The sequence below is a fragment of the Xiphophorus hellerii genome, chromosome 11, assembly GCF_003331165.1.
Source record: "Xiphophorus hellerii strain 12219 chromosome 11, Xiphophorus_hellerii-4.1, whole genome shotgun sequence".
NCBI classification, from domain to species: Eukaryota; Metazoa; Chordata; class Actinopteri; order Cyprinodontiformes; family Poeciliidae; genus Xiphophorus; species Xiphophorus hellerii.
Genome location: NC_045682.1, coordinates 1,384,781 through 1,407,000, shown reverse-complemented (window position 1 = coordinate 1,407,000; position 22,220 = coordinate 1,384,781). Strand labels below are relative to the sequence as shown.

General features: G+C 39.3%; 2 protein-coding genes across 9 annotated transcripts in view; one reads left to right on the top strand and one right to left on the bottom strand.

Moving 5' to 3' along the window:
* Positions 1-22,220, top strand: part of LOC116727857 (glutamate receptor 1-like) — a 137,245-nt gene that overhangs the window by 11,157 nt on the left and 103,868 nt on the right. The gene's annotated exons all lie outside the window — the stretch shown is intronic.
* LOC116727859 (uncharacterized) lies at positions 1,473-7,563 on the bottom strand. 2 transcript variants are annotated; one of them, XR_004340875.1, is made up of 2 exons: positions 1,826-7,563; positions 1,473-1,680 (listed from the first exon to the last, which is right to left on the bottom strand). XR_004340875.1 is itself a non-coding variant. In XM_032575514.1 (2 exons), the coding sequence occupies exon 2, from the start codon at positions 7,086-7,088 to the stop codon at positions 5,343-5,345; it is 1,746 nt and encodes a 581-aa protein (XP_032431405.1). In that variant the 5' UTR covers positions 7,089-7,287; positions 7,433-7,563; the 3' UTR covers positions 1,642-5,342. The 2 variants fall into 2 exon arrangements, 1 of the variants encoding a protein (XP_032431405.1); XM_032575514.1 differs by having other exon boundaries at positions 1,642-7,287; positions 7,433-7,563.

The following is a 22,220-nucleotide window of genomic DNA, read 5'->3' as shown; positions in this document are numbered from 1 at the left end:
CATCTAACTGCCACATCCAGAAGTCCACCTACACACGTCACACAAAACAAAGTTGACTTTCACATACATAAACATTAACAATTATTTATCAATGATAAAATATCAGACAAACATCTTATGTATGCAAATGCAATATTTAGAAGTCATTTTGTTCTTTTTATTACTTTATGTTTCAACCAATCAAACTCCGGCTTTTATCATCTTACTTCCTATAAAAGAGCTGGGTCTGAGGCGGGCCTCTCCTTTAGCAGCAGCCTAAAATGGCTGCCACAAAAGACACAAGCACAAGGTAACAAACATTTCATCTGCACCTTAAAAGAGAATGTTCACATGTACACACTCTAGAACAGGGTTCTCAAACGCCAGTCCTCGAGGGCCACTGTCCTGCAGTTTTTAGATGTGCTACAGGTACAAAACGCTGGAATGAAATGGCTTAATTACCTCCTCCTTGTGTAGATCAGTTGTCCATGAGCCTTGCTAATGACCTAATTATTCTATTCAGGTGTGGTGCAGCAGAGGCACATTTAAAATTTGCAGAACAGTGGCCCTCAAGGACTGGAGTTTGAGACCCTTGCTCTAGAACTAAAAAATAAATTGAGAAAAACTCAGTGCTTCTTTACACAACAAAAGTTACTTGTGAGTTGGTTTTGTCTCATTCCACATGTACTGTGATATTTATTCTAGAAATTAGACCAATATTTGGTAAGATTTTATATTTTTGCAGTGTAGGATTTTGTTGGCATCTTTATCAGTAAACTGTGACCTGTTTTATATGCCTGGATGCCACTGGAAGCTCCACAGAGTCTTGTGTTTGTGTGCATGGACTAAAAATCCCATCCTCCTTTATTTGAACTTTCTCTTCTGAGTTTGGTGAAAGGAAAAAAGAAAAATAAAGGCTATTTCAGAAAAAAACAGTGATGAGGATCTGAAGAAAACTTGATGAGGATCTAATTATTTTTGAAGCTGTTCATGTGCCCTCAGGGGAATTTTATACCTTTCTACTGAGAGTTGGAGAACATTGTGTTGGTTTTATATTTTAAGCTTTAGTTGACCACCAAATCCAGCTTGATGCAAAGCAGGTGTTATCTATTTTGCTGTATTCAGGTTGAGCGGTGCTCCAGCGCTGTGTGACACCAGCTGTCAACCATTTCACCCCATCAGGGCTGAGGATAATTCCTGCTAACAGAATCTGAGCATGCTGCAGCAGCTCGCAGAGAAATGTTTTTTGCCCCCTCCCCACTCAAAAATCACTGAAAGGATGCGGCCAACTGTAGAGTCTGTCTCACAGGAGGCAGAGCCCAGTCTGTTTTACATTTCACACAACGGTGGACTGCAGAGGAAACACAGAGACAGTAAGGGAGGAATGTCTGAGAAAGAGAAAATAAATCAAAGAACAATCAAAAATCAATAAATCCAAGAAGAGGAAAACAGAAAAGGGATATTTTGAAACAGTTCAATCTGTCAAATGGGAATAATTTTTTTCCTGCAGCTTAAAGAAGCGGAAGGAGTGTAAAAAGTGACTTTGGATCTTATTCTGCCTCTGTGTATGTCCTGGCCTCGCTAAGCACTGTGACTTTCAGCAGTAACTCAGCTATACAGGTAGATAAACACTTTCCCATCCGTCCACCAAGAAGCACTCCATTTGGTTCTTTAGCAGGGTTTAATGAGAATCGTGTAAAACTGTAACACACAAAGGTACAGAAAATGAATGCCAGCTAGGCTAACACATTGGGCTGACACAAGTAAAAATGTCCATCTTCACATAAACATGTCAACGGGTTACAAATTATGATTTATATGACAAGCAAATTAGAACAGTACTTACAGACGATGCTGTTTTCCCCTTTTCGCACTTAGATTAAAGAAAACACAACAAAAAGGGCTTCTTTCAGAGCACATGGATCAACAGGCCTTCTTCCTTTCTGGTAAACAAGTTGTAGTAATAAAAGTGACCACAAGATGGCGTCAGTGAACCAGCAATAGACAAAATTATAACATTTGCCACTAGGTGGCCTCAGCAGGTGAACTTCATGTTGAATAACATTAAAATAAACAGGTTTCACTACACTCCCCGCCTGGCGTCTTTAAGAGATGCCACTAAATCAAATGTCCACATTACTAGGTGTCAATAGAAGAATCAATTCTGAGATTGGTCGGCTGAATGTCTTTACACCCTGATGTTTTGCAACTTTAACATCCACTTTTCTCACAAGCCCGTCCTTGCTGGGGTATGTCTTAACAACAAGTCCCATGGGCCACTCGTTGCGCTTAGCAGTGGAATCCCTCAGGAGGACAACATCTCCTTCCTTGAGATTTGTTTTCTTTACGAGCCACTTTTGACGACCTTGAATGGTGCAGAGATATTCTTTCTGCCATCTTGTCCAAAAGTTGTTGGCTAGTATCTGAACTTTCTTCCATTGACTCTTGAAGACATCCTTCTCTGTCAGGTTGTCTGGAACTGGAGGAGGAGCTCCTGTTTTCTGAGTAAGAAGCATAGCTGGAGTTAAGACCAGTGGAGCTTCAGGGTCTGTGGAAATCGACACAAGGGGTCTGGCATTAACGATAGCTGTGACCTCTGCCATGAAGGTCACCAAAACTTCGTGGGTGAGCTGAGGTTGCTTCACATCTAGGAGTAGAGCATCTAGAATGCGGCGAGAAACCCCAATCATTCTTTCCCAAATTCCATGTGGGACGCATGGGGCGGGTTGAATTCCCATGTGCACCTCTGTTCTGTTAGATAATCTTTGATCATGTTATTGGCATCTTGCGGTGATAGTTTCAGCTCATTACAGGCGCCAATAAAGTTGGTCCCTCTGTCAGACCTGAGTTGCTTGGCTGGTCCGCGGAGTGAAAAGAATCTCCGGAGAGCATTGATAAAGCTTGAGGCAGTCATTGTTTCCACAACCTCAACCCTGGTAGACATGCATGTGAACAACACTGCCCACCTTTTGTTGTTTAGTTGGCCTCCTCTTGTACGTTTTGTCACAATCTCCCACGGGCCAAAGACATCCAGGCCCACATATGAGAATGGTGGGTCCACTTTGAGCCTTTCTTCAGGTAGGTCAGACATAAGCTGTTGTTCTGACAGTCCACATAGCTTTCTGCAACACACACTTGTGAATGATGGTGCTTATGAGCCGCTTACCTCCAACCAACCACAGTCCACTGGTGCGAACGGCTCCTTCTGTTAGATGCCTTCCCTGGTATTTCACTCTCTCGTGATGATGACGCACTAGCAGAGTTGCAATGTGGTGTTTGTTGGGTATTATGATCGGATTTGACTCGTTTCTTTGTAACATAGAATGCTGCAAACGTCCTCCAACTCTTAGGAGCCCCTCATTGTCGATGAATGGATTGAGTCTGAGAATAGGGCTGTTCTTTGATAGACTTTGGTCTTTCCTGACTGCAGAGATTTCCTGTGAGAAGCACTGTTGTTGCACTGTGTGAATGATCAGTCGCTCCGCTTTATCCATTTCTGAAGATGAGATGTTGTTGCAGTAACACCAACCTCGACAGCTGTTGCTGTTTTTGTTTGAGAAGCTTTGAGCGATGTGAATGAGTCTGGCAACCGCTTTCAGGAGAGATTTCCAGTTTGAAAAATGTTCAAAGCGACTTGAAAATAGTTTGTGAGTTGATGACTCTGTTACCACATTGGTGGCGTTCACCCTGACCTGTCATCATCTGGATTGATAAGCAAGTATTGTTCGTCTGAACCAATCTTCGTCGAGATCGTGTCTGTGAGGAATCTTGGTCCAGTTAACCAGAGGGTGTTGACAAGCTCTTCTGCTGCAACTGATGTCGAGCCACAATCTGTTGGATTGAGTTCGGTGGGCACAAATCTCCACTGATTAGGCTGAGACACTTGTCTGATGCGCTGTACTCTGTTACTGACAGTGGCCTCGGCTTCTGATGTGAAAGACAGCACTGCGTCGTCCATGTAAAAATGTCTCTCCACTGACTCTGTTGTTTTGCTGCCATAGACTTGCTCCATTTCCTTTGCTGCCCTCCGTAGGCCATAAATGGCGATTGCAGGTGATGGACTGTTCCCAAATATGTGAACCCTCATGCGGTATTCAACCACTTCGTTCCCTGGCTGATTGTCGTGGTACCACAAAAACCTGAGCATGTCTCTGCACTCTTCTTGAACCACAAAGCAGTGGAACATCTGCTCTATATCTGCTAAAACTCCGATTGGGCCTATTCTGAATCTCATCAGAACTCCAAGTAGACTGTTACTTAGGTCTGGACCCTGCAGCAAAACGTCATTCAGTGAGACGCCGTCAAACTGTGCTGATGATTCAAACACGACACGTATTTGGCTGGGCTTTTGCGGATGATAAACTCCAAAAGTGGGTAAGTATCACCTTTCCTTTTCTTCGAGTGGTGGAGCAAGCTCAGCGTGATGATTATTAAACAGCCTTTGCATAAACGCCAAAAAGTGCCTTTTCATTTCAGGTTTCTTCTGAAGATTGCATTCCAGAGAGGCAAAATGTTTCTCTGCATATTCTCTGTTATTAGGTAACTTGCGACGAGGATGCCGGAATGGGAGAGGGGCGACCCAGCTATTTGAATCATCTTGGAGAAAGCCTTTTTCCATTATTTCCAAGAAGCGTTTGTCTTCAATAGAGGGAGCTAACTGGTGATCATGAATTGTTCTTGAAAACACCGAAAGTGTGTCTGATGTTTCTGTGTACAAGTCTCTTACTTTTATTTTTGTTCTCACACCCTAAAAATGTAGGTCTGCCACTGTCAGATATGTATGTCTTCATGCTGCTCACTGTTGGAGGCCCATGCATTCCATTGACACAGACATCACCGACTACCACCCAGCCGAGATCCAATTTTTGTGCAAATGGTTCATTTATTCAGTCTGTTTATCTGTTTCCGTACTTTGTGCACTCTCAACAGGTCTCTTCCTATCAGCAGGAGAATCTCAGCATTGGGGTTGAGAGGAGGGATTTCTGAAGCTATTTTGTTCAGGTGGTTGTGGTGATAGGCCACTTCCGGTGTTGGGATTTCTTTCCTGTTGTTAGGGAGATTGTCACATTCAATCAATGTGGGAAGCTGCAGACATGTTTCTTTGTCTAGAAACTCTATCACATAACCATGGGCTCTCCTTCCATATGCTTGTGTTGCGCCCATACACGTTGTAATGCTGTAAGGAGCCTCAGTGCCGTGTATGTCAAACTTATCAAAAAACTCACTTCTTGCCAGGGAGAGATTGCTCTGGTCATCCAGAACTGCATACATCCTCATACTCCTCTGCTGTTGACCTGAGGGATACACGTTAACCAGAATAATCTTGGAACACGATTTACCACTTTGTCCTATGCCACAGTGTCCTATGCCTGTTTCGTCTCTTCCTCCCCGCCGTCCTCTGCACACGGTGGGGGTTGACTTGAGGATTGAACTGCGCTTGTTCCACTGAAATGCATGGCACTAACATGTTTGTCACTTGCACATTCAAAACATTTGATTGGAGCTTGACAGTTTTTGGCCATATGACTTGTAGAAGCACAGCAGCGATAGCAGATCGTGTGTTCTTTGAGAAGTTTTTTGCGTTCATCAAGAGTCATTTTAACAAATCCTCTGCACTTACTCAATGGGTGCGGTTTGTTATGGATAGGGCATTGTTTTTCTGGGTTAACAGGGATTTTCTCTGTTGATTTGACAGGAGTGCTTATTTGATCTTGTGTGACATTTGTTTTATTGACAGCAACTGGGTGTCTGACTGGTGCACATTTTTCCTTTCTCTGAGGAGCACACGTGAGTGAGAGAGTCTTAAAACTTGGATCATTCCTTACTTCAGCTTCTGAGCACACAAATTCTTTGAAGAAGGAAAATGGTGAGAAAGACACGTTATAATCTCTTTTAAATCTAGAACCTTGTGACATCCAGCGTTCCTGTAGAGGGTAGGGGAGCTTCTCTACAATAGGCCCGACACCTCTAGCCGTGTCCAAATAGGCTAAACCACACAACTTGTCACTTTGCTTTGCAATCTGGAGCTCTTCTAGAAGATCTGCTAGCTCTTGAAGTTTGTGGTTATCTCTGGATTGGATTTTGGGAAAAGCTTCAAGTCTTGAGAAAAGAGCATTTTCAATTGCCTCTGGTGAGCCATATATTTTGTCCAGTCTTGCCCATATTGCTTTTAGTCCATCCATAGGCCGGTTAACATTAACTACTCTTATTCTGGCCGCATGCTCACTTGACTCCTTGCCAAGCCATTTCACCATCAGATCAACTTCTTCACTAGGTGTCAGCCCTAGTGGTTCTATAGCACTGATGAAGGAAGCTCGCCATGCTTGATAATGTTCTGCAGTGTCATCAAATTTGACTAGACCAGATGTTATGACTTGGTTGCGTGCTAAAAACCTTGCCAGGTCAAATGTGGGATTTCCTGAGTTTACGTTAGAGGTAGGGACAGCAGTTTTCACATTAACGTTGTGCATTGTGTCACCTCCATGGTAAGAGTTAAAGTTGGGGGATTGTTCAACGTGCCCTCCTGTCACATCTAGCTGATGAATGGGAAGAGACTTGAATTCATCTGATGCTGCGTATTGTTGCGTGGTTACAGCAGCAGGCATAGGTACTGTATATTGTTGCATGTTAACAGCATTGGGCATAGTGTTAGGTGGGTGTGAGTGAGTCCCCTCATCCTTGTTGTAGTTGTATTGACTGAAGTAAGATGACTGCTCTTTTACATAGTCTTCTGTCCTTTTCAGTGTTTGTATGGCTACAGGGCTGCGCTCGGATGTCTCACTGCATTTTCCTTCTTCTATGTCTGCTGCTACTGCCTCAAATACTTTTGCTTCAGCATTAGTAGCTGTAACTTCCTTTTGAAGAGTGAGTGCACGCAGTGATGCTTCAAGTTTTACCTTCTCAATCTGAATATGTGTCTCTTTTTCATGAAACTCCAATTGAGCTTTAGCTGCTTCAGCCTTAGCTCTTGCTTTAGCTGCGGCCAAACTGACTGAGAAGCACGTAGATGACCGTGAGGCTATGGAACGGACGTGGTACACTGTATTTTGATCCATGTCCTTATTTGATTGCTCATCACTTGCCTTCTGTTCATTATCTTTGTTGTCCATGGCTCAGAAGTTGTCTTTTTCCTTTGTCTTTTCTGCATGGGATGTCTTTTTACTACGTCTTTTTACTGTCCTGGCCTCGCTAAGCACTGTGACTTTCAGCAGTAACTCAGCTATACAGGTAGATAAACACTTTCCCATCCGTCCACCAAGAAGCACTCCATTTGGTTCTTTAGCAGGGTTTAATGAGAATCGTGTAAAACTGTAACACACAAAGGTACAGAAAATGAATGCCAGCTAGGCTAACACATTGGGCTGACACAAGTAAAAATGTCCATCTTCACATAAACATGTCAACGGGTTACAAATTATGATTTATATGACAAGCAAATTAGAACAGTACTTACAGACGATGCTGTTTTCCCCTTTTCGCACTTAGATTAAAGAAAACACAACAAAAAGGGCTTCTTTCAGAGCACATGGATCAACAGGCCTTCTTCCTTTCTGGTAAACAAGTTGTAGTAATAAAAGTGACCACAAGATGGGGTCAGTGAACCAGCAATAGACAAAATTATAACATTTGCCACTAGGTGGCCGCAGCAGATGAACAACATTAAATTAAACAGGTTTCACTACAGTGTATGTTCACAATTAAAAATTTAAACTGCACAGAATTTAGAGAATTAGCTCATGTTCATAAGTCTGCAATTCATTTTTGACATTAACCGTCCAAATTTTTAAATGTCTCACATGGATTTAAATAGGCTAAGCCCAACAGGATGAATGCTCAATTATATTGGAGCTAAAGGGTTTGTGATTCTAGGTGTATTTGTAAGTCCAGTGATCAATCAGAATGTCTGGATCAATCCAAGTTTTTCACAGGGAGCTGCACTTCACCTGATTCTTTCTGCTGCGCTCCTATGGAATGCATGCAGAAGCTCATGTGAGGTTGAAACTTTAGGGTTTCAGTTTTTAGAAATTCAGTCCTCTGGAGGAGATAATGGCAACTGTTTTCCACATTAAGTGTCAAAAGTCAATATATCAATGTACAGCAGTTATTTCCTCAAATAAAAAAAAAAACATTTTTCATGTAAGGTCAAGGAAGTAGAAAAAAACTTGTTCTCTTCAAAATCTTCCAAAAAATATCTGAGTGATATAGTATTATTATTATAGTATCATTTAAAAAATAACTCGCCCTTTATACTTACGATCCATGGTTGTTTGAGTTTTGGGTGACATTTATATTTTGTGCTCTATTACTGCTCATATATCAAAAAATAAATAATATACAAGTACCGTATTTTCCGCACTATAAGGCCTTATATATGGACCAATATTGAGCCACAACAGGTCTTGCAACTACGGTAATCAGCCGCCGACTTCATTTTCCCCCGTAGAAGAAGAAGCGCGCGGTGCATGCTGGGTTTTGTGTAAAGACCCCAAAATGGCTCCTATTAAGAGACACGCTTACGTCGCAGAGTTTAAGCTCAAGGCAATCAGTCACGCAGTAGAACACGGGAATAGAGCAGCAGCCCCGCCCCCTCAGAACGAATGAGAGAGATCTTCTGTGTTAAACAGAATAAACAGTCCTTGTTCGTCATTTGTAGGGCAATGCTGCCCTCTGGTGTCGAATTACTGAAATAATGAAACGTTTTCAGTAATTCGACACCAGAGGGCAGCATTGCCCTGCAAATGAAATACTTCGATTTTGTAATACACAGGAAAAAATGAAAAATTTGTATTTCTAACACAAAAACTCACAGAGACACCAAACTTTCAGTTATTGATCATCATCGGGTGTCCAATAATATCCAATGGTCAAATGATGACATCACTTAGGCCACGCCCCCTGACAACAGGAAGTCTCATATTTTACTGTGAACGGTCGATAGCTTCTGCATCAAACTTGGCATGAGTGATCCTGGTGGGATGCCTGAAAATTCTATGTCATCATATTATGACGTCATCTAAGCCCCGCCCCCTCAGAACAGGAAGTGCCGTATTTTTCCTTGGAAATCTCCGTTTATGGCTCTCTTGACCTAATGCAGATGATTCGGATGATGAGCTCTGTCAATGCTCGCTGCTGGCTGAACCGTGTGGGCGTGGCCAAATGGCGAATATCAGTCCCTCGCCATATTCATACGTTTGGCTCTAATTCACACATGGATCATCCGATTGTTGCCAAACTGGATATGTATGACCTTTGTTCACCTCTAAAGAGCCCAACGGGTTTGAGATGTAATTTGAATCCACTGCGCCCCCTAAGTTGATACATCGGCTATATCTCCTCGATGCATCGACCGATCTGCACCAGATTTTTTGACAGTCGTCGGGGAGCGCTGCCGAACGCATTCACGCGTATCGCCCGGTGGACGGGCGGGGAAAATGCGCGACAGCTACTGCGGTGGCTGACGGGCTGCGGCTCTGGAAACTGTGCGAGAGCATCTGCTGTGGCTGAAACCCCCGCGGTGGCCAATAGGCCGGAGCGGCGCTTGCTGCGAGGGCCGCCCGAGGCTGCTTGCAGCTTTAATTTTTCTTTGCTATTTGTTGCAAAGTTTTAGTTCAAAGGAACAAATTATTTAGTGACATGCAGTGACACTAAATAATTCACTCACTATAATTCTATAACTATAACTCACTATAATTCACTCTAAATAATCAGAGTGATGCTCAATTCATGTAATTAAATTGAGTTTTGGGTGACATTTATATTTTGTGTTCTATTACTGCTCATATATCAAAAAATAAATAATATATAAATACCGTATTTTCCGCACTATAAGGCGCGGCGCGCCTTATATATGGACCAATATTAAGCCACAACAAAATGCTTGCAGACAAACTGGTTCTTATTTTTTCCAGTAGCTCTATGAAAGGAGTTGTCCTTTCCGCTCAGCTGCCTTCAAAGGAAGTGTTGATGCGGTCAGTCTTTTCTGCATTTTTGGTGTTTTCACTGTAACAGATACAGTACATATTTTTTGCACCAACACAAATCTCCTGAGAAGTCTGTCGCATACAGTGACTGTGGGAAATGTCCTACCACTTATCATCTACATGAATGCAACATTTGCTTCGTGCTCTAATGTCCTGAGGCTCAAAGGTTCTGAATTTGGCTCATGTGGATTGTATTTCAAATTGGATTTGATCTTTGTCATTTCTGTATAACTGATCTATAGCTCAATAGACAGATCTATAGAAAACTATCTTCCATGTTTCGGTCTCACATTGCATGACATTAAAAAGGAGTGCCAGCACTTAATTCTTCCCATATGAAGCTCTGAAATCAACTCTAACAATTGTGCCAAAATGAGTGGCCAAATATCCAACTGTGTTAGATTGTTGATCTTCAAATGCATATGGTCAAAGTGCAACTTGCAAAAAGAATACTTACCCCAATATTATCAAGGGCTTATGTGTATATTCAAAGTAGCATGTTTTGCATATTAGCATATATATTAGCATATTTAGCATAGTAGCATATTTTATTCAGCGTGGAAAAGTGAAGATCCACAAAAATATGGATAGGAACTTCTGATCAGAACAGTAAACAAAAAAATACTTCAGAGGGATTTCTCTCTTTTGTGTAGCCAAGTACCAGCTGTTTGGGAGACACATTGGTACACTAAATGTACCACTGATTCAGCTGCTGGTTGAGTGGCACAACCAACAGTTGTAATTTTAATGAGTTTATCCATCTACAGATTTTTACACTATGATGCATTAATTTATTCAGTTACATTCAATTACCAAATGAGTGGTTAGAGAAGCTGCAAACAGACTGGAAGCCAATTGTGTATTTAATGAAGAAACATGCTGCAAAATGAGACAGGAAGGAAAGATGGGGACAAAGATGAATCAATAAATGATCTTGCATTCCACAAAAGAAGCTGAATATGCCAGCAAAATGTTCTGACCTCACACAAAGAACTGAGGTTAAAAGATTCCAACCAAGAGGCAACACAGCAGAAGAATTTAATGCACCAATTTGTTTTGGGAACTGATGGGATATTCAGTGCAGACAGTGGTGTGTATCTCTGCAGGAAGATGGTGGGGAGTGGCTGATGACCACAAGAGATTTACGCTCATGCAAAGAACACGACTGATAAAAGCTTTATGGACAAACCTGCATCAGTTACAACACTCAACAACAACACAAAGGCACACACCTGCCGTTTCTGTAACAGGCAAACCAAGGCAAACATTTGAGAGATATTTACAGTACAATGTGATCTGTGTAATACCAAAAGAGCTTGTCAGGTTTTTTGGTTTTTTTTTCTTTGGGGGGATTGTTTAGGATGACTCACAGATCATCCTAAACATGAAATATTAGAATTTTATAATGAAGTCTTTTAAATTATGCAGAATCTCTGAAGAATTAATCCTTTTACTACACATTTGTAATTCTTGCTGATTTGTTTGATATCAGCTTATGCTGCTGCTTTTGATTTATGCTAATCCTTTCTAGCCGATCAGAGCACTGACCACATCAAGGTCTTGTGGGGGTAGGATCTCTGCAGAGTTTTCTAAAAACAGTCTGAGAAGATCCGTGTTCTGGTCTCTGACCTACACGGTTGTAACTTTTGCCTTGTGGCACCATACTTGAAAATTAACAGTTTACCATTGCAAGCTCTTCATGAGCTGCTGGAATAAGTTTCTGTTTGGGTATGTTTTGGTGCATTGGTGACTGTTTGTCACTGAGATTGTGAGCTGAAGTGGAAGGAATCCCGTTCTCTTGGCTAGAAGCAAAGTCACATATGGGTGACGTGAGAACGCTTAACTATCTGCATTTCCATTAACCATGTAATTGCGCATATTGGAATCACGAAAAGAAATCATGTAATGGAAATGTGGCAATTTCGAAAAAAAAAATATAAAAAAAAACACTAGGATGAGGTGTTTTTTAGCAGTATAGAAATTAAAGTATTTTGTAAAACCGCAATGGAAGCACATTTTTTGCATCACACGAGTCGTGATCAACTCTGGATGCTACTACTGGTGGAAAAGATGAAGAAGATGACAGGACCTAGTTGGAGGATGATTTATTACATACTTTTTTTAATGACGTCATGTAAACAAACTTGTTCAGATGTGATTTTAACTGCGTTTCTTAATGGAAGCACATCAATTGCAAAAATGTGTTTGTTCAACTTTTGTGGAATACTGACCGTTTTTCCTTGTATTTCCTCCAGAGTTTTTCTCAGGTCATTAGGAAAACCCCTGATCCATGCTGGCACAGTGGAAACATTTATAAAATGCACTATTTGTATATCAATTTTATACAATAAACCAATCAGGAAAAGTGACAAAAGCACCTCATTTTCTACTCCTCTTCAGGCCTTTTCTGTCAAGCATGTCCATCAAAAAGACAGACACAGAAATAATGCTGCGTCAACTGTTTCTCTCAGGCACATGAACTTTCAGTTGTTGACTAACCTGTGATGAGTTTCTGCCTTGTGTCGCATCTGTCGAGCTGCTTTTATTGGAGGACTGACCTCTCAGAGGGCTTCTTTACATTGTTTTTCTGTTTTCTTATCTGCACAGATAGGAAAACAGTGTACACACACTCCTTCCTTGTTTATGCCTTCATCCCTTTTGAGTGCCTGGCCCTTTGTGACAAGATTGTTTAGGAGCTGAGAGTTTGTGACTTGAGTTGACTTAGATTAAACAAAATGAATCTATAGTTCTGTATAAATATCAGGACAGGAAAGTTGTATGGAACCGTCTCCTCTATCGTTTTCTCTGTAAATTTACTCAAGATAATTGTCGTAATAGCCACATACTTTGAGAAAAAATATACAAGATTACTTTGATTTTCCCAATTTTCATGTTAGAGGAAAGCAGTGGATACAGATGAAAAAACAAGTGACAGACTGGAGCAAAATCTGTTAAACCCATCCTATCTAATGTTGCTTTGTTTGGAGCTGGATGAGGCTTTTAACAAGCAGTCTTTTGAGAGGTGCTTGTAGGCTATAGGAGGGGTCCATAGAAAATCATGAAACCCTCCTGATTTTTATCTCCACTAGACTAAGACATCAAATAATCTTTTATTCCTTCTGTATTTCCGTTAACAGCTCATTACAATCAGCAGTTAAAATGTTCTGTTAGACTCATAAAGAAATGAGCTAATTACACTCCACCATGCTTCGTTTAATGTCTGATTATTTTCAACTTAACAAATTAAAGATTTAAGAATGTTTTTCCGGTGAGCAATATAAAGACTTAATTGAACAGGTCTTGTTTAATAAGCATTGCCAGGTAACACTTAACTAATACCTTAGATTTTGCATTTAATTTAAGAAAAGTATTAGGGTATGCTGATAAGTCACCTAAGAATGAGGCCATCATGATAGTAATCACTAATGTAGTCTCTAATGCATAACACAATGGCCACCAATAAAGAAAGTAGGAAAGTATCCAGCTTTGAAAGAAACTTGTTTTGTATTCTGCAAATAATTTTGCACAGCTTTGTATTTCCTTTTGAGTCTCTACTGCTTCTAAAAACAGGCCAACCACTTAAAAAAAAAAAATACTAATGTTTTTTGGTGTCTTTAAAATGAGCTGTTTTAAAAACCTCCAGAATGTAATGCCATAAATCAGCAGGCACTTCTCCTCACCTAACAATCCCAGCTGAGCTCGGCCCGTTAAGTAGGAAACCCAGCAAAACCCAGCTAGTCACCTAGCAGCCCAAGCTTAGCTCATGCATGTTAGGTCAACTTGTTTTACCGCTCTTATGGCTGCTGGAAAAGACAAGTGTCTAGTTTTTGACTTACCATCCTGAAACCATTTGCTGCATCCTTGTTGGTTGTGCAGGAGGCTCCAATTCTGCTTTTCAAAGATGTACAATTGTACAATTGTGCATGTATTTGCAGCAGAAAAGTGTGAACGTTGAGTTGGGGGGCGTGGCCAGCAACAGCTTATTTGGATTTAAAGTAACAAGAGGCAATAAAAACAGCTCATTCTGAAAGGAGCATAAAATAGAGGTTAAAATGTAATAAACATGTTTTGTATAACCCATAGACCTATACTAGCCTGTTCAAAGAAGCCTAATATGTCACTTTTAATTTAAATTGTGAAGAGGAGAAAGACAATCGACATCTCTGGGACTCAGTTGCTTGGAGACTTGACAGATTTAAACTTGTTGTGGTTTGCCCAGTGAAAGGATGCATTCAATCCATCCACAACAGTGAAAAATTGCTTGTGTCTCTACACAAGCAATTTAGTGGTAAAATATTTATAGTCTGCATTCATTCACCAAGCTGAATATATTTATATTTTTTCTTCTTTTGCAGTGATGAAGCTTTGATAAGAGGCAACATTTTGCCAACTGAAGTTAATGAAGTCAGCAACATTACCTTTTGCGCAAACACTTCCCTCAGTGGGAGAATAATCTCACAGCAGTGGTTCAGCTGTGCTAGACGTGCTCCAAAGCCTCTTGTCCTTAATTCTTCAAACCGCCTCCATTAGCCCTCAGATAGTGTCCAGGTCAGAGATGACACTGTGATGGAAATTTTCCTGATATTGATAGTGACCTTCAAAATGTTCTCTCTGCAGAAAATTGAAACTGTCTGCAGCACCAAGTGGTCAAGTGTGTAATCTGTTAAAGTGACAAATGGGTGTCATATTTTGACCATTTAATAAACCAAAACAGAAAATATTTGGTTAATGCGCTCACCTGTTTGTGTTTTTCTATTTGGGTAGATTGCAACAATTTGTGCAATACAAATACCTGAAGCTTCACGCCTGCTCCCTCTAGCTCAGATTATGGAGAATTACAACAGATAAATCATGATAAACAGTGTTTTCCTCATAAAAATATTAGGCTTGTAGAAAGTATAGCTAACTTGAATTTTTTGTTTAGTACTGTTGTTAACTGAATAGGATGAAGACCATGAGGTTTGCACTGAAGGTAGAACAGCATAAAAAAGCAGGCAGAGAAAAACTTAAGCCTTAATGAATCTGTTGCTGCACTAATAAACAGCATACTGGCAAAGCAGCTAAATGAAGTCAACCTCTTTGGCAGAGTAACAACATGGCATTCATGCTTGTAAATCAGGCAGAACTGAATGGAGGTGGACTGAATAGGAGGGAAATGAATGGAATCAGCAAAGGCAGGCAGAGATGGAGAGGGAAAGTGACACGTTAGCAGAGCCTGTCACCCAGTTTTCAAAAGAGCTTTAACCCAAGTGTGACCTTGTGCACAGACTCACTTTTTTGATGCTGCATAAACCTCTTTTCTGCTGCAAATTAGAAACCCACCATGAAACATTTTGTAAAAAAAAATAAGGAGCTGCCTTATTTTTCAGTTTTGGTTTGATTGATTTTAGCTGAGTGGTTGGAAATTCATCAGCCAGCTGAGAGGAAAATAAATGGCATGTCCTTTGAGTACTGAGTTCTTTATCGCTTTTACTAAAGTAATTTCTCAGGAAGTTGAGTTGTTCTGATACGTTCACCTGGAATAATGTCACACTGAGTTTCACACATGCAAACAAGGAACGTCAGTTGGATTTATGCTGGCGTACAGAGTACATGCCTCTTTATAAAGGACATGTTTATTTAAAAGAAGCTTACTGATCTTGCGTAAGTGTTAATTTTAGTGGCAGTTTAAGACAGTGTGTGAAATAATCTATACTCATCTTTTTTTAAAAAACAAAAAAATATACAGGATAAATGTGTATAGTCAATGATTAAGATTACTTCAGGTTCCATGTCTGTCATTACCAGAAGCAGTCAGGACTTCAGTGGATATAAAGAATGTCCACACAATTTCTTAATTAAAATGTAACAATATTGTGAGGTAAAACAGTTTAGAGCATTTTTAAAGAGGCTGTATTATGTAAAATTTACTTTTTTGAGCTAAAAAAAAAGCTCAAATGTTATTCCCTCATAAACATACTTGGAATGTTGCTGTGATTCTTTAATGCATGTTTGAAAATTCTTAAATTTCCAGTGGCAACCATTCAGCTGTGCAAAACGCCTGGGAGAGCCTAGCTCCGCCTTCGAGTTGAAGCTCCTCCTCAGAGTTGCTGTTTCCAAGCTTCTGAGCCCCCCTCCCCCGCCCCTTACGACTTCCCAACTCAACTCCTTCAGACTAGCCAGCAGCAACTAGCAAACATCTGGTAAACTGTGCATCAGCTTATTATGAACTGCTTCTCAGTGCAATGCTGGTAAAAACATTGTTTCAAGGGTCAGATTTCTTTTAACTCATAGGAACTGCGGTCTTAAAGAGATGTAGGCCTAATTTTAAGGCGTCACATTTTAATGTCAAATTTATTTTGTCGTATTTAATATATGCAGCATTTTTATAACTGAACCGAACTTTAGTTTTGCTGTAAAGTGGAAATCACATAATCCTGCTCGTTTAATTATTTCAAAAATATTTTCAAACAGCAGCATAACCTTTTGTCTGCATAATTCAACAATAAAGTCTGCTTTAGTCAAAAATAATGAATAAATGTAAAGGCTCTAGATCCACACAAATCTATAAACCAACACTTTACTAGAGCACCTCTTGATTTACTTCATTCAGTTTGATTAACAGCATTTAATGAGTGACAAGTGACTTTTCACTTACTGTGCTACTCTGTGATAGAGCTGACATGTTTAGTTTTCTCAAAACATGGTGCAGTGCATTTTGACCTAACAATTCTTAAGATTGTTTTAACATTTCAAAGGACAGTGTTTCACAAGTCACAAGTTCATGCAAATGAAAATATGCAAACCTCAATCTAACTGCCATGTTCCTTTATAAAGAGAAGGCTTTCTCATTGAGTCCTGCCAATCAAGTCTGATTGTTCAGCCCTTTTTCTGATTGTCCTTTCATGAAAATTGCCATTTACTTGCTAAAGAAGGAGCTCTTTACACATTTTGTCTTAGCACTACACACTTTGACCTTGAGGTGAATTTTCTAGTACATCCACTCCTGGGAAGATTAGAATTAAATGTTTCCTGTCTGTGAATAACTTGTTACTGAAGAATGGAGTTTAGATTGTATAGAAACACCTTTATAGCCCTTCCCAGAACTATAGGCTGCAACAGTTGCTTCTCTAAGGACATTGTTGATGTATTTCCACCTTTGTATTGTGTTAACACACACTGTTTTGCTCCAAAGCAGCAAACTGACAAAACTAATGTTGTAACAGGGGAAATATAGCTAATTAATTTGATTGTTATGAATTTTAGGTTCATTAATGCAGAAAAATCTCCCAAGCAAATGAGTCTCTTCAGTTTTCTTGCATGAACAATCAATACAAATGGAATTTGATCAATTTACAATGCAACGTCACAATGTTTTCCATACCAATTGTACAATCCTAAACTTATGCAATATGTTATATTTAGAAGCTAGATTGGCTTCAAACTCACAGTGAATACAAATGTATATGTTAATTTAAAATAGTATTTAAATTTGTATATATTGTCCACTGAAATCTTATATATCCTTGTTAGAATGCCATTAGTTTTCCTCTTCTGAATCCTGCCAAACTTTGCAAATTAAATATAAACTAACAAGTGATCATCAGAGACACATTTTTTCTCACCATTCTCCCTGAGGTTGGAGAGCAGAAGGGAAAAGGAGGGAGGAATGCAGACGGAGGGTAAATTAAACGATGTTACTCCTCTGCCTCTGCCTGCTTATCAGCAGCCTACAGATTGAGACAAGAGGAAAGAACATGACTGCCCCACTGCCCTCAGTTTGTCTTATTTGTTGCTTATTGGTGCAGAAAATAAAAGATAAAGAAATCATTGTGTGGGATACATTGAGGCAGGAAGCCCAGTTAAAAAAAAGACACTTCTGATTCGGGCTGCCTGTGACATTTCGCCCTTCAGGATTTGCTCGTAGTTACATGCTCAATTGGATGGCTAAGATGGGAAAAAAGGATAAAGTGCAGTATTTTAAAAAAGGACAAGATGTAGTTGTTGGGAAGATGTTTATCTTCAATAGCCCAGTTCTGAAAAAGGCAGTGTTGAGACACAAGTCCTGGCGGCAAAAAATAAAGGGATTATCTTTAATTAATAATCTTAAGTCTTACTTCTTGTCAGACAAACAAACAATATCAGATTCCAGACTCACTGGCTAATTCAAGTTCATTATGAGACAAAAATAACAGCAACAGTGAAAAACAGAGGATAAATTCTGTACGGCTGTAGGCTGTGTGGTTCAAAAACATTAATCAGGCTTCGGCTAAAAAGATTTTTTTCTCACACATACATAGAAAGGCTCCCAACTGAGAGAAATAACCTGAAGGTTTACAAGCAACAAATAAGATAAGAGCTTTTCAGACTCACCAAAAAGGTTAAAGAAGGGAACTTCTTTAAATGTCAAGTTTAACTTGGCAAGTCATTCTTTTTGATGGTATCTTTTTAAAAAAGTAAGGTAGTAGTTTTATCCCATAATTCTTTCAGAGTGAAACTCTAAGGTTTTAAATATTAAAAAAGTAAAATAGTATATGATTTACTTTAAATCTTAAAACTGCCATTGTGGAAATCTCATTTGTGTTTTTAGAAACTTAAGGTTAGATCTAAATAACCTTATCAAAACATATGCATGCAGGAGGATTTTTAGGACACTGTATATGTTAATGGTGTAAATTCAGGCATCTTGTCCGGTCAGTTGACCATTCTTGTGTTGTGTCAAGCTAGGCTTCGGATGAAGAGATATTTTTTTCTTTAAAGTATAGATCTCAATACCTTATAGACTGAGATGTCAAACTCCCCTCTGCTTTCAAAAGACTGTTTTCACCTGTAGTTGAGTTCAATGAAGTTACTCCCAAACTATCTACTGCTATTAACATGTCATGTCAAAGAACTCCTGTTGATAAGCAGACAAAGCACTGAAGCATATGTTTAAAGCTGGTGTATTACAAAAAAAATTCTTATTTTATTTTTACATATTTGTTGGAGTTATCACTAAGTTGTGACAGTATGGTATGAGAGATTTTCACATTTTATCTTATATTATACAGTTACAACATAATGATAATTTTTATCAAATATGTTAAAAAATATTTAATAAAAATTACATACATACATACAAAAGATGTCTTCATCATATAATCTAGTATATCTCTACTATGTCTATTTTTCTCCTATTGAATAATCCAAAATTAATGACTTCATAGTTTTTCATGTTTTAAAATTTCACCCTGAATTTCTTTTTTATTCCTTGAACTTCAAAAATGCTTAAGCAAATTTAAAAAAAAAATGTCAGGAAAACATGGTAGTAAGTAATAATCTGTTCATTATGGCCCATATAGACAGACTCTGGCTTTTGATGTCTGAACATCTCAGAACATCTCTGACACTGTTTTTGCTGTTAATGCGCCAACACTGAACACCGATCACTGAGTATGTGTTAATTTCTGAATTAATAAGTACAGCAGAAGGAGAAGTTAACAGTGCTTGCACTTGAGTCACTCCCATTTAATCCTCAACTAATTTAACTTGTCAAACTGCCACCTAAGAGGTTCATCCTGGTTTCATCTATTAGGATAAGTGAGACATGAGGTTCAGAGTCATAGAGGACAATTAAGAGTTAAACTGGCAACTGCTGGCAGAGCTCGACAGTCTCGTGTGTCCGAGCAGCATACTCAGCAGGAGATTATTGCGCCAATGCCTGCGGGGCCGCCTTTGCCTAAATTATTTCAGACTAGCTGTGTGTTTGTGTATAAGTCATTGTGTGGGTGTGTGTGCAACATTGTTTTCTTTTTGTTTGTATGAAGGACTTATCACCCTGAGGCAGCAAGTTAATCTATTATTGAACATTGCTGCTAAACCCATTAATTAGGACTTGAGGTTGAGACGAGTGAATGGCGCAGCGAAGTTCAGTGGGAGTCCAGCTAGCAATCCAGTGACATAATAACCAGACAGGGCTTTAACATGCAATTTTGAATAACCCAATCACTCTCTAATGGGATTCAACATCTTAACATGGCAGGAACGTCATTGTTTGATAAAATGGGAAAAGGGAAATTTTAGAAACCTTATAGCTTCAGTATTGTGTGAAAAACATCTGCCTTTGGGTCTGTTCTTATATATTAACATAATGTAATCTTTGAGAGTTTAAAATCGAGCAATCAAGTTTACCCATTACCTCCTGCCAATGGGGCTGCTGAGGTAACATAAGGAAGAAACTGCAGACATCCCTATTTTGTCATACAACAGTTGTCTATTTATCTCCCCGGTGGCAAAAAATAACCTTCAGCAAATATCATGCAGTGTCAGAAATTGACATGGAAAATCATGCTGTGTAAGCATATGCGGCTGACGCCTCGTTATTGTCCTCTTTTGGCCCATCAATGAGCACTTCCACAGCTACATTCTGTTAGACCCAGAGGTTTCCCGACTAGTCACTCTCCTTTCGATCCTCAAACAGGATCTAACTCAACCTGTCCAGGGTGACCCCGCCTCTCGCCCGGAACGTTAGCTGGAGATAGGTACCAGCACCCCTCCCGATCTCACTAGGGACAAGGGTGCTAGAAAATGGATGGATGGATGGAATATTGGAAAGAGAACAGTAGTTTTTAGTACAAGCGTTACAAGTTTTGAGAAGAATGGCATGAAATCCTGCTTTAAACAGAAAATGTGTGCTCTCAAATTACGGCAGAAATATTCCCCCATATTCTCGGTCCAACAGCGAAATGGTTGCCACGGGAAATTAAAGGACTTCTCAAACATGCATGAAAGAATCTAGGAAACACTTTATATTTTTTTATGGGGAAATAACATAACACGATGTAAAGCTAAAAAGTCAATTTTACACTACATAAAATGTATATGTAGTAAATTCATTAGTTATGTGTTCAGATGTGGTTTCCCTTAGTTCATTGGGAGCAACTCCAACTACTCCCTGTTAGAAGTAGTAAGGCAGACTTTACGTTTCAATATGACCGCTCCTCTCTTAAGCAATAGTAAGTTGTGATGGAAACATTTCTTTTACAAGACACACACATAAAAGTGCGTTAAAAAAATCAATGGTATGTGATTGGTAACGCTAAACTGAACAAATTAAAAGTGGAAAGTGAAGCTTAAAACAATGTTTTTAAGAGCTATCGCAAACAATGTTCATGGATGTTGACATGTTGAAATTCTGACTTCTTAACTAGAACGCTATTTTATTGAATCTAATGTCAAACCCCAATCTGAGTTCCCACTTCCCAGGTAACTGAAACACAGTGTGAAGGCTTTGCATAAACCAGCCAGAGAGACGTTGAAGAAAATTCAAAATATAATCTTAATTTATTAACAAAAAAAATCCAAAAATGATAAATTGGGTCCAAACTGAGGTCAACATAACAAAGTACAACTCAGGTGGTAACAGAACAAACTCAAGCACAAACTGACCTAACAAACAAGACATGAGGGGAACTTAAATAGTGGCTGATCAGACCATTAACACACACTAGGGGGTAATTAAACACACAAAAACCTAACAAATACTGGTCAGAATATTACTAAATCTGTAAATGAAATAAATATCAAAATTTAACTAACTTTCCAAAAGAAGAAAAATTAAATAAATAGTAAAATTAAACTAAAGACCAACTTTCCCCCTCCCCTGGTGAACAAATGGAATGGCCTGCTGACGAAGTTTGACACCCATATATGGACACCAATCAGCTGGAGCTCATCTGTATGATTTTCAGCAACAGGTCCAGAGGAAACTGGTAACTCAAAAGAAAGAAATTAATTTGTTATATTTAACAAAATATACAAAGAACTGACACATAAAGTTAACTAAATGGGTGTACAACAAATAGTTAACTAAAGAGTCAGACTAATGAAAACAAATTTAAAGATAAAAATCTAAACTACTCACTAATCAATATATAAAGTAATATTAAGGGAAAACAGAAAACCATTACCAATACTGTCTGTGTGTGACAGTCGGGACAGCTGTCACACACAGCATAAGCCCTCTGCAGATCAAAAAAAAACCTCCACAATGTTTGACATATCTGCTGTTTCTAATTAACTCACCTGTTTTCACTCAGCTCATTGTCCTCAGCAGTTCTTAAGCTGTTGTTTTTCTTCCCATTCTCCAATTTTGATTAATTCTCCTTCCTTGTCTACCAAAATATGTATTTTGGAGTCCTTGCTTGTTCACAATGCTCACACTTCAGTGAATTGTGTTAAAGTATTAAGTTTAGCTCCTAATTATGTGTTTGTGTTCTACATTGCTTTTTGTTATCCAGTGGA

Excerpts from the sequence above, each read along its gene's own strand:
- LOC116727859 (XM_032575514.1), bottom strand. The coding sequence starts at position 7,088 with ATGGACAACAAAGATAATGAACAGAAGGCAAGTGATGAGCAATCAAAT.